The following is a 13479-nucleotide window of genomic DNA, read 5'->3' as shown; positions in this document are numbered from 1 at the left end:
AGCAGGTCCTAAAAGTATCGCAACTTACAGACAGCCAATCCTTTGGGGTGTCTCCTGTACCGGTTAACGACGGTGCCAGAGTCTGTTCTGTCCAGTACGGTCCACTCACCCTTAGCAACATGAGACCCAGCACCGATAGAGTTCACCGGTCGGAATGGATCCGACAGGTAGAACGATATATCCAGGTGTAGAAGGCATCCCCGGTCGATTACGACACGGCCTACCAGTTAGCCAGGACAGTGTAACGCGGCACATATCCCTCGTGAGTGGGTTAGTTCAGCCGTTGAACCGATTTTCCGGTGGGTCGACGGCAATTTTATGACTCGATTAACAGCGACATAGCCAGCCCCGGCTAGGTGAATTATCGAGTTCCAGTACCCGACTACTATACCTGGAATGCATCGGATGCATCGTATGTACCGCTCGTGCAGTCGTGAGGGACGCGATCGACCTCTTGCGGAGAGTTGCCTTAACCTTTTCGATTTTTTCTTGCCTGTTTCAGCCCGCTGCCTGCCCGGATGCGACGAGCAGCACGGACACTGCAATCGACCCGACGAATGCATGTGAGTACACACATAATACCATAGACACACGTCCATACACACTCCTACAACCTCTGAAGAACGCACTCCTACAACCTCTGTCTCTCTTCTCTACGTGTACCGGCTACTCTTCTTCGCTGATATTACATTCCTGGCTCGATATTGCCCCTACGCGGCGTATCGCGCCCGGTTAATAACGCGTCGATCGACGGATCTAACGTCGATGCCTCGCTTAACGTTCGAAAATTTGGGCTCTGTTAGCGATGCGCGAAGCGGAATTCGGAACTGTTTTAAATGAAATCGCTGGAAGGTAATCGAGAAACGAGAGCGAACGATGGCGAAGACATGAAGCAACAAATCTTGTTATTATCCGAGTTTGATATCTCTGATTAAAGGTGAAGGATAGAAATCGCTGCAGTCAGTTTAATAAGTATTCGTACAGGAACCAATTCAATATAAAACTTCATATATATTCATTTTATTAATAAATTTTTTAGGGATGAAGTAATCGACCAACATTCCTATTTTAACGTTCATTCGTAACGTTAACCTCTTCTTTTTCGTCTTATTAATTTTATTTCACATTGGTTGTACGAATACTTTCTGTCTGTAAGTACTCTTAGATCTTTGAAATTAATCGAGTAAACGTGAAAATATTTGTCTGTGATTTTTATGCAATGTTCACATTCGGTATTAACCATTAATTTACATTATTTATTTTCGATATTCATCCAAGTTTCTAATGAGTATTCGATTACTGATTATAAAAATTGATGCACCGGCGCCTGCATACCTGCGAGTTTGTAACGACCGCTTTCGAGTGAAAACTGTTGTTACTTCGGCCTCGAACTGTCTCAAGAAACCACCCGTGTTGCGAATTATAATAATAATTATATTAAATTCTAAGTTTACGAAAGCTCGGTTCTGACGTAACGTTGCTTCGGGTAAAGATAGAAGTAACGTCCCCAAGAATATTCCAAAGTCCACGGTGCTCGTTCGATTAATCCGTACGCCGAACCCTCGGAAGCCAATCGCAAGGGCATTCAATTTCTCCGTTAAAAATTTCGTTTTCATTTGCGTATGGGATCGCGGCACGTTTCGATTTCTAGCGAATAGCTCGGATTCTCCGCTTACGTTAATTGGAAGTTTGGTATTCGCCATGAAAACGCCACGGGATCACGATTGCTCGTGGTACGATATCGGAATATCATTACCAGAAACGGCTGCGGGTATCCTCTCCGCGCAATTTGTCTCTCTCGTTTCCGTTTCACCCACCAGAGGAATTTGCGGCCCTGTTGACTCGTTCGCGCGGTTCGCGAACCACGGTTAGGTCGTCGAATTTTTCTGTAATCGAATACTATCGAACAGTACATCGGCGATTAGAATACTCGCGCGTAATTCAAATATCTGGATACGAAATCAAATGTTACAGAAAACAATGAAATACTCAAATATTTAAATAACGATTTCAGGCTCAGAATAAAATGCGCACAGAAGCATTCGATCTTGCCCTTTCTCCCGGTTGAGAACTTTTCTTTCGGCGGGAAGAGTGTCGTTGAACCCTTTCTAATTCGATTCCGCGTGGAAAAAAGAAAGAGGCTGGCGAACCAGGGGCCAGAGAGATCGATTCGGGAATCTCTGTATTTGCCGGGAATCCTGAGTGGCTATAAATACGGGCCGTGGTTCAAAGATCCTATTCTCCGCCACTCTCAACGCGAATTTTTTCGCGGTGGAGCGCATTCTTTCGCCCCGCAGACGAGAACCTGCAGTCCCTGAAATCGGCTTCGGGATAGCGATAAACTATAGATTCTAACCGTCGATGTCGATAGAACGTGACAAAAGGAAGAGAAAAGTCTTGCTTAATATACAGCCGGAAACGAATAGTTTTTAAGATATTCGGCTTCTTAATCGATGAGCGAAACTGCGTTCGCGCGGGAGCGCGTGACTCACAGGATCGATTCACAGGATCAAAGATCGAATATCTCGCGAACGATTACTTCGTGGGCATATTATGTTTATTTAGATTTTTCTATACCTTTTTGAATGTAATTCTTAAATGTTGTTCGTAAAAAGAAAATATTAATTTACATTTCTTCTGGTTCGGGCAATTTTTCGTTATTTTTGCTAGAATTTACTGTAACGAATTAATATACGCAATTGGAACTGGTATTTTGTTGGAATAGTAAAATGGGCTTTCGATGATGTTCACGAGCAATTGTTTACTACCAAAGTCCTGCACGATCAAGCTACCGAGTAATGAGAATTAAGGACGAGATTGAAACGCTCACGAATTCCGCGATAATTGCCAGAACGGGTGATTCGTCTTCGCTCGAATCTCAGTGCAACGTTACCCCGAGGTTTAGAGTCAACTCGATCATCTAATTACTCCACGACCGGGGTTAATTGTCCCGTTAGCAGGCGGCAGCCGTCGGCCCAACACAGTTCCTACGTTCCCGGGGTCTCCGTCTATTATCTCTGTTATTCATCGCCGAGAGAACCGTTCGGGAATAGTAATATTTTCGAAAATATATATATACGCGATACACCGTCTCAAAACGTCCCAGACGACGTGGAATTTATGCGTGCCTTGAGACACTTCGGGAACCGCTCGCGACGGATTCGTAAATTACTTGTCGTGTTTCGAGGTAGTCGAATCTTTCGATGAACCCGCTTCTTTCGGTTATGTACTGCCGTAACGTTCAGTTCTGTAGAAACGCGAGAAAATTTGGGAAAATTGCTTGTCGAGTTTTCCTGTATTTGAGTATTCGAATACGATTAGTAGCGATTGATCGTTTGAATTATTTTTATTTGACTACACAACCGTTTGGGCAATATATACGACTACTTAATAGAGTAGTGATACTTTACTACTCGAGTGTTCTTGTTACTCAAACGTTGAATAACATGAATGATATTTAACACGTCGATCGCCACGTCACCCATATATGGGCGACAGTGCTTTTCACTGAGAAACGAAAACCATTAATTCTGAAAGTTGAGTGTCATAGAAAATGAATTTGAATGAAATACTTGAATTTCGACGAAGTTACAGAACTGAATACCAAAATAAATGTTTCATTACGCGGTTTCTAAAAGTCTGTAAACAAAATTAAATCGCAGTAGAAATTTTCAAGAGTATCTGCCAGTGAACGTGTTAACTACATGAATATTTTGACGTAAAAGTTTGACTACTCAAATGTTCGTATAATATTCATCTACCCGATCGTTCGAATGGTTACATTCCACTGCTCAATTATTCCGTTATTCGACTATCTGAATATTCGACTACACTCGTTCGCAATGTACTTGTACCATTCGAGTGCACGTAGATTAACGGAACGGCGCTAGCCTAAATTCGTTGATTTTCGAGCCTGGCAACCGCGCCGATTTCCTGGTAGGGCACGACGATCGACACACGCGGCGGTATAGTAAATCGCGGTTACTTCTAGCGAAACAGGCTCGCGGATCGCCGGAGAATGTCCGCAGAACTACGTTAGCCGCATCGAATAAGCGCGCACCGCATCCGCGGCGCCGTGGCAGGTATAATATGTCGGCATCGTAGTATCGTCCTACAATTGGGTTACCACGGTGTTTATACGTTGGCCCGCGAGCGTTTGTAATTCTCTCTACGTGCGGTTTACCGTCGTTTACTTGTTTTTTTAACAAATAATCTTATGCACAGAACGCGGCAACCGCATGGCATCTAAACGATTTATATCGAGTTTCTTCGGTACGGAAATTTATTCATTCATTCATTTATTTTATTCTTAATTTCTACGTTTATCCATTTTTCTATTTATTTCCATAATTACCGAAATTATATGTTTCATACATATGTTTCATACATATGTTTCATACATACTTGTTTATTTTTTCTTTATTCTAATCTTGATTTGACTTTTCATTAGAAAGCATCAGAAACAAAGAAATTATTTCCGCGCTTGTAAATATTTTTTTAATCGAGCCGTTGGAGTCGGATGGAATATGAACGTAGGTCGGTAAAAATGCGTCACGAATTAATCGTGGTCGATTAAGTTTTCTGGCTGCGTGCCACTATGCGTGGAAATAGTCGATATGATCGCTAAAAGCAATTGCCGTGAGAGCCTCATGGGATGTTGGCCCCGTTCGTGATACGTGAAAGAATCGCGGCGTTCGGTGTCCCATTGAAATTTCGGAGTCCGCGTTCGGTCGTGCGCGTGATATCTGAATACCGATGAGATTGATGCACATCGTGCATCATTTTATGATCCGTCACCCTTTTCTCTCCCCCTCGACTCCCGCTTATTTCTCTACTTTGACTTCTACTTCCGCGATATTCGCGTTAGCTCGTTTCTCCCCGCTTCCGAATACCAGGTATTTTCGAATATTCAATCTTTACTTGTTTCTATTTTTAGATGGATACTTATAATTATCGGTGTATTTACGTATCGAGGTATTTATTGACGGTGATGCATATATCTTTGAATATCGGTACATTTTCAAAGTGGTATTTCCAAGTTATCGATATTTCTAAATATTGACACTACGTGAACACTGGTACTTCTAAATACGGGTATTTTTAAATATCGACATTTCGCGAATATCGTTACTCCTGAATACCTTTACATTTAAATGCTAATACTTCTCGATACCGATACATTTGTACACCGCAACTTGTCGATATCGATGTTTCCAAATTCCAATATACCTGAAGATATCAATCTCCGAACATTTCTGAATACCGACAAAAACCCATCCAAGAATACCATCCTCGCATCACCTAAACGCTTCCAAGCTCCCTCTCGAACACCTGCTAATCCACCGACTCGAAAAACCCTCGAAGCGATCGATCCCAATCATCGATCCCTCTACGAATCCACCCCAGGCTCCTTCCCCTTCGTGCGCATCCTTTTTTCCATTTCCGCAATCGCGTCGAATCCGCTCTAATTACGAAACAGCCCGCGAATCCCGGGGTACGGACCAGGTACCGGTGAAAAAGGCCCGGCCATCAGAAATCCGTTTCGCATCCTAGGAAGAATCGCGGCACGAGAAGACAGCTCGAAGAATCACACGGATGCCACGACCGTGTCTCATTGGCTAGGCGCGTACACAGAAACGGCCACGAGTATCCGCGCGCGCGCGCGCGCGCGCGGCACAGTTCGGCCCGTTCTCGTTCCGTCTCCGTCCGACGTGGTCCTTAGCCGTCTCCGTCTAACGCGACGGGGCTCTCTCGATTACGCTCTCGGTGTGTACACGGGATTTAATGGTATAGTCATGCGACGTCGACGGCTGCGGCCCGGGCTCTCTTTCCCTCCCGATGCACAGCCGATACGTACGCGACGAACGCGCTGGTGTTGGTGGCCAGAGCAAGGCGCGCGCGCGCGCGCGCACACACAGAGAAGCGTAACCTTTCCTTGACCCGCATACTGAACGGCTGTGCCGAGGCTCGAACCGTGGGAACACTACTCGACGACTCGTCTCCCCACTCCCCTTCGAATTCTACCTCCTCTCCACCCTCCCCCCTCCTCTCTCACAATCTTACGGCTAAGGCTCTTCCTCTCTTCTCTTCTTTGACTGTTCCTCTCTTTCTTCTCCTCCTTCCTCGCCGGTTCCCTTCGACGACCGGTCTCTTCGCCGACTCTCGCTCATTCTATTTCTGCCGTCCCCCACTCCTCTTCCTCTCTCTCTCCCCCCACCCCCACCCCACCCCCACCCCACCCCACCCCACCGTCAGACCTTTCTCTCCGTGTGGCGCTGCGCGCGCTCCGTAATACCTACATATGTATACACGCGCGCCTCTTCCCTCGCTCGCCGTGTCCTCCTCCGTTCCCCGCTCCTGTTCCATCTTTTCTCTCGACCTCTTTGTCCTTCCTGCACGGCGCGTAAACCCCCTTGGACATAATGGCCGACCACCATATCCTCCTCTCGTGTCCCTCTCCCCTGGCGATGGGGATATACAGCTCCTTTCTACCTTCTTCATCTCCAGCGCGCCGGGGCTTTATCCACCTTTGCGTATCCCCTGTCGCGGTGGGGCCTTTCTTTTTCTCCCCGTTACGCCGCTGGTTCTTTGCCTCTCTTTGCTGCGCCAGCCACGGTTCCCGCTTCCTTTCAACCTTTCGCGAAGTCCTTCTTGGAAATTCTTTCGGGGGATACGCGATCGTCGGAAGGCTTTTCGGCGATTCCCGTAGTAGGACGTCTCCGCGGTTCGGGAGATTCGGCCGATTGGAACCGCTGTGTGTTCGTCAGATTTCGATGGGTCACGGGTACCCTTTCGGTGCAGGAAGGGAATGGAGAAGGCGCGATAGTTTGGGATCGGAAGGTTTCTTATGTTACGTGGATCGACGAGGTTCAGCTGCGACGGACCGAAGATGCTTTTCGGGGAGAAAAATCGGAAGCGGGGGTTTCCGGCAGGGTCGAGTTTTAGTGTTGCACGTAGTACAACCTGTATTACAATCCGTGGGAATAGAGATCATAGGACAGTTGTTTTTTGTTAGGCTATTGGTACACCGATAGAGCATATCCTACGAATTCAAGTCGGCTGCATATGATCGTACTCAATCCTGTTGTACAGGTAGATATAGCGTCTGTCAGGGTAGACCGAGGCACACTTATACCAACAGAGGACGTATTAGTCATTCAAATACGAAATCTTAAAGTCCTATCCGCATTAAGGGGATGGTATTCGTTTTTTATATTGACAGAAATATTTTGTTTATTTGCATTTCTGGGATTTCTTTTTCTAGTATATATAAATCACAACAACAAATATTCATCATATTAATTTTATTACAAGACTCTTAATTTAAGACTAAGATCTAAGACTTTTGCAGAGTATCGTTCATGTTCCTAAACAACAAGAATACTTAGTCCTCCGGAAATCTTCATCTACCTACTAGGTCAGCCTAACGTATACCTTCCCCTACCAGTGGAGAACAATTCAGGGTCAGAAAGTATCCTACACGGAGCACCCCGGTGTCCATTTACGTTCGCCTCATTCCCACTGACGGATTGCTTTCTGGCAAGGATCGATTAGCGTTTAACGACCTAAGCGATTAGAGCTGAGCCAGTGGCGAGTTCCTCGTTGCGGAGGAGTCACCCGGTATAGAAGCTCGGTTACCTGGAAACGGGAATTCCTCCTCGTTCCATCTACCTTTATTGCGCACCCTCTATCGCGCTTCGTCATTTTTCACGCGCGTTTAACGAGGTCCTTGACATTCGTCGTCGATCGACTTCCAGGGATTTTGATCGCGGTTACCAAGGAAAGAAAGCGTGATTCTGCAGGTTTTGGGCGGTGATAACGTCAGGTCTGGAAGCTTATCTTGGAAGCTTTCAAAAGTAATTCAGCTAGGGAGTCAGCTAGCTTTCGAGAAATAAAATAAAAAATAATAAAAAATATCCAAAGTCCTATCGTTATAATTCATTAATTTCATTTTGGAGGAAGATTCTGTTGCTCCTGGATGGGTTAGGTTGTGTTTACGATACGGTACAGCCTGGTCGAGCCAGATCTCAAGAAACGCAAGTTTAGTCTCACTTGCAGAGATTCTAAATGCGATTTTCTTGATAAGAGATATCAAGAAACAACGTAGTAATGCACGTTCTCTATTCTATGTATGTTATTTTTGCTAATCCGTTGGGTTATTGTATTAATTTACTAATTATTGTATTCTACTTTATCGAGAGAAAAGAAACGTGATAGAAAGAGAGACAGAGTGTCGTAATTTCGGATAGTTTCTCCTGTCGATGCAAGAAGAAAGACGATATATCTCCGCGAGCACTTTCTCCTTAAAAGAGCGATCCGTAACGAGCCGCTTCTTCTCGATGTTCCAGATGCCACAACGGTTGGAAGGGAGCGTACTGCGACCAGTGCGTGAGATACCCAGGCTGCCTTCACGGTAGCTGCCAGAAGCCCTGGGAGTGCCTGTGCGACGAGGGCTGGGGCGGTCTGTTCTGCAACCAGGACCTGAACTTCTGCACGAATCACAAGCCCTGCAGGAACGGCGGCACCTGCTTCAACACCGGCCAGGGTTCGTACACCTGCTCGTGCGCGCCAGGCTTCACCGACACTGACTGCCAAACGCCGCTTTTGGACTGTCACTCGAAACCGTGCCTGAACGGTGGCTCCTGCTCGATGGAGCCGTCCTACGGGAACTCTAGCCAGCCGAGCAGCGCCGCCAGTGTCCCGAAACCGTCGACGGACGCTGCCACCTCCAGGCAACATCATCGCGCCGGTTACCGTTGCACCTGTCCGCCAGGCTGGCGGGGTCATCACTGCGAGATCAGCACGAGATCCTGTCGAGATTCGCCCTGCCATCACGGGGCCAGCTGCGAGGACGACTCGTTGCGCGGCTATGTGTGCCGCTGCCCGCCAGGTTACACGGGCAACGACTGCGAGTCTCAGCTCGACGAGTGCTCGCCTAATCCTTGCTCCAACGGAGGCAGCTGCACGGACATCGTCAACGGGTTCCGTTGCTCTTGTCCGGCGGGATACACCGGTGAGCGTTGCGAGACGAACATCGACGACTGCCAAGGCGATCCGTGTCTGAATGGCGGAACTTGCGTGGACCTAGTGAACCAGTTCCGTTGCCAGTGCGTGCCAGGATACGTGGGCAGGCTCTGTCAGGATAAAGTGGACTACTGCTTGGCGAAACCATGCGCCAATGGCGGCAGATGCATCTCGGGGACCAACGACTACCGTTGCGCGTGCAAGCCGGGCTTCACGGGCAAGGACTGCAGCGTGGACGTGGACGAGTGTCGCAGCTCGCCTTGCAAGAACGGAGGTAGCTGCAAGAATCGTGTCAACAGCTTCATCTGCGAGTGCCCGAACGGTTGGCACGGTGACACGTGCGCAGAGGAGGTGGGCAGCGGAACGGCAGTCCTGCCCGCAGCGGCGGCTGCCAGCTCGCCGTCGAACGCCGCTGTACCAGCGGTGCCTCCTTCGGGCGCCAGTTACTGGTCGGGGAATCTCTCAGGGCGCGTGGCGTCCGCCGAGCCTAGGGACGCTGGCTTGACCACGGAACACGTAGTGGTGATTGCGACCCTTTCAACGGCGGTGCCAGCGTTCGTCCTGGTTGCCGCGGTGGCCGTGATGTGCATGAAGAGGCGGCAGAAGCGGGAACAGGCGAAGGCCGACGAAGAGGCCAGGCTCCAAAATGAACGCAACGCCGTTCACAGCAGCATGAGCAAGAGGAGCGGTGGCGTGATGGGCGGAGTAGGCGGTGGCACGGGGGTTGGCTCGACGGGTGTCAGTGGCGTTGGAATCGGAAACGTGGGACTGTTGGGCGGCGGGGGCAGTGGAATGATCAGCGGCAGCGGCGGCGGGAGCGTGTGCAACCTGGGCACAGGGGATGCGCACATGATCAAGAACACATGGACGGCGAACAAGAGCGTGAACAACGCCGCGTCCGCCAGACAGGACGACCTCGACTCCTCGTTTCAAACCGACGTCACGCTGGACAGCACTTGCTCGGGTTACAAACCAGAACCAGTGCTGCAGGATGGACGAACGCGGACAACCAAGCAGCTGAACACCGAGGCGGCTGCCCACAGGGCGTCCCACCTCTTCCAGAAGGAGAAGGACTGCCTGGGCTTGGGTCTGGGCATAGGCGTTATGGAGAGCGCGAAAAGGTCATCCGTGTTCGCGGGAAACGCGACGACGGACAGCTGTTGCGCAGCGGAGGCGGCGCTCCTCAAGAGGCCGCCGACCACTATCGCGGAGGGTGGCGGAGGGCCACCGGGAAGCGGAGGAGCCACGGACACTGGCTGCGGGGTCTACGTCATAGACGATCACTACAGGCACGACTCGTCGTTGGCGGCGACGCTTGCGACGGAAGTGTAGTTTCGTATCCCCCGCCCCCCTTCATTTGTGAGCCAATCGACCAATGGACTCTGTGCGTTTCTCCCTCGCGACGAGAGCTCTGTGTCTGAACTGATCCCCTTTCGTTGGTCTTCGTGGATCATCGTCGCGCGAGTTCTCCGTATGCAAAGATCATTGACGCTGTATGGAACATGTATGGCGACGTTAGCGCCGGATTAAGACCGTGTTGAAATCAGGGCTACAAGTACTCGAGAGGCCTCTAGTAGTCACGAGTCAAATCGATTCGATCCGTACACCCTGGAGGTTTATTAGCGGGGGTTTGTCTCGATCGACTGTCCTCTCCGATCAGCGAACCTCCGCTAATCCGCCTAGCGTGTGAGTCGCTGCGGCCCAACTCATATAGACTGCCGTCCCAAGCGACGATCTCTGGCGGCCTCTCAGGCGCACCCGCCCATCCTTAATCCGGCGCTGATGCATCGCGGTGTCCGCCGCGAATTCAGAGCCTAGATTTTACAGCGAAGACCGGAGATGATCCGGGTACAGTTCGGCAGCGTGTGTCTCCTCGGGCACGGTTCCTGTGCCGATGGGAACTTGATCGCGAGCTCCGACGAGAGTTTCTTTGATGCTTTCGTCACTGTTTGTAGAGAAACATTTCGCAACGAAGACACTCGATCCGAATTACAAAGAAATCTGTCGGCGAATAGCGCGCCGAGTCCCGGACTCCCTCTCCGTGTTATTGTCGCGACGATTGGCGGTATCGAACAAGTGGCGCCGATCGAGCCGACGCACGTGAACAAACCAACGTCAGCGATCTTTGTACGCGCGACGCGCTACCGAGCGAGCAACCGCGTTTCTTCGCGATTCCTTTGTTTCCCTCCCCTTCGTTGCGCGTGAGAACGTTCCGCTCGGACTTTGCCAGCACGGGGGAGGAGGAAGTTGACGCGCGCGTTCCGCTGGACGATCCTCGGGGGAACCTATGTCCCGCGGAAGAAACTATTTTCACTTCTTCTTCTTCTCTTTTTTTTTTTTTCGTTTTTTTAGCGACCAACTCGACGGGAGGAACGAGATAAAAGAATATATTTATGCGGAATATACGCGTCCGCGTGTATATTACGTGTAGATATATATATACATATATATATATATATATATATATTATATCATAAATACGAGATGCTGTGGTGGCGGACGGCGGCGCGGATATCGTCGTCCGACCCGTTCTTAGGTATTAATATTATATCATGCTCGAAGCGAAAACTTTGTACAGAACTAATTTATTATTATTGTTATTTACTATTATTACTATTCGCTATTATTATTATTATTATTATTATTATTATTATATTATTATAATAATTATTATTAATATTATTCTATCGTAGCTCCCAAGTATCATTGTTTCGGAATAGTTTTCCATCTTGGCTATTTTTCTCTCTCTCTCTCTCTCTCTCTCTCTCTTGTTTCTTCTCCACCCATTCCCACATCCTCGACTCTTTAGAGAGAACCGTTTCGAGGATATCTACTCGCGCGATGGTTAGCGTGGTTGTGTTGTTAGTGCGTGCGTGAGTGTCGAGACTCCCCTTCCTCCATTACCGTGTGTATATATATATATATATATATATCTATATCTATGTGTACGTATACGTCTGAGAATATATGTGTGTGTGTGCGCGCGCGCGCGCGCACCACTCCCCCCGCCCCCACCCCTCGCGAGAGCAAGTCCACGAGAGAGTACCGAGCAACAATCAGAGGAGAGCGTTTGTATGTACCGTGCGTATAATAGTTACGAGCGAGAAAGTTTACGACGAATTAAGATTCGAACGATGTCGCCCCCTCCCTCCCCCCTTCGTGAGATTTTTTTTCTCTTCTTTTTATTACGTTTTTTTTTTGGTTCGCCGTTCGGGTAACGCTGTTTTTTTTGTCTTTTTTTTTTTTTTTTTTTTTTTGACGCACGAACAAGATCTTTTCTTTTTACACCGTATACACCCTCACCGGCCACAGGGACGATGTCGGGCGGACACGAAACTTCCGAGAGAATGGCTTCCGGGTCGCGTGTCTCGAGACAAAAACTACAGAGTAACGTCGCCGAAAGTTCGAATCGAGCTATTCAAAGGACCTCCCAGCGCTCCGGGATTTCCCATTTTCATGGCAAACCCGTTGCGCTGGGACTTTTCGTAACGAAATGTAACCGCTTCTCGCATAGCGGCCGTCTTGTACCGAGATCGAGAATTTAAAGGTATAACAGCTTTCGTCAGTTTCAAAATTTTTTTTTCCTCGACAGTTCGCGAATAAATCGCGTTCACGTAACCTAAAATCTTTTCTGGTACTCGTACTTTGAATTTCGTCGCAGTCGAAACTTCTCCATTTTTGCTTGAATTTCCTGCTTCGGGTTCGTTTACGCGTTTTCTAACGTAAAATTTTGTACAGTATTTCTATTCGTAACCTAATAAAAATTCGTAAATTGTAATATTAGAAAAGTTAATTCGTTCGCTCGGTACAGAGAAAAGTTGTTTTGTCCGGGATCTGGAAGACGGTGAAAGCCATTCCAGCCTCGACCATCGACGGCGTCTTCCTAACGAACATCGAACCTAAATAAGGTCCACCACTCGTTGAGTAGAGAAAAACTGTAAACAAAACCGTGTGATTGAAACATGACCGACAAAAAAAGTGTAGACTATGCCCCGATCTAATAGATACAGACACGATAGAATTTGTACGAGCATTAGTATTTTTTTGGTCGCTTTACGATCTTTCAACAATAAAACAAGAACCAGAATCAAAATTCACTGTGTGCGATCCAACGAGCGAACCTGCGACCGAGTATTCGTTTCTTTTTTTTCCTTGTAAAAAGTGTCACGAAACGGGGAAAAGGGAAAGTCGAATTTCTTTTTAACACTTTTAGGGAACCGTTTGCCGTAAACACTGTTCTATCGGGCATTAATAGGAGGTGAATTGTAACCGGTTAATTTTTTAGGAACATTTCGAGTTGTACGCTGAAGGGCTTTCCTTTTCCCAACGTTTCGGAGTCTTTCCGTAACACGGCGCTCGATTCGGTGAACCGTTACTCGCGATATGTATAAACGGATAAATAAATAAATAAATGGATATATAAATATATAGATAGAAAAATATATATATATATAA

General features: G+C 47.9%; 1 protein-coding gene across 1 annotated transcript in view; it reads left to right on the top strand.

Annotated features, from left to right (window-relative positions):
- LOC128893240 (neurogenic locus protein delta-like) overlaps window positions 1–11436 on the top strand; it is a 51488-nt gene extending 40052 nt beyond the window's left edge. Inside the window, exons 4-5 of the mRNA XM_054154069.1 lie at window positions 503–563; window positions 8349–11436. Coding sequence (XP_054010044.1) covers window positions 503–563; window positions 8349–10356 — 2069 coding nt within the window. The 3' untranslated portion in view covers window positions 10357–11436. The remainder of the gene's footprint in view (window positions 1–502; window positions 564–8348) is intronic.
- Window positions 11437–13479: the final 2043 nt, after the last annotated feature.

This window comes from Hylaeus anthracinus, unplaced genomic scaffold, assembly GCF_026225885.1.
Source record: "Hylaeus anthracinus isolate JK02 unplaced genomic scaffold, UHH_iyHylAnth1.0_haploid 27298, whole genome shotgun sequence".
Classification (NCBI taxonomy): Eukaryota; Metazoa; Arthropoda; class Insecta; order Hymenoptera; family Colletidae; genus Hylaeus; species Hylaeus anthracinus.
Note: the sequence above shows the minus strand (reverse complement) of the source record. Positions and strands in the feature narration are given on the sequence as shown.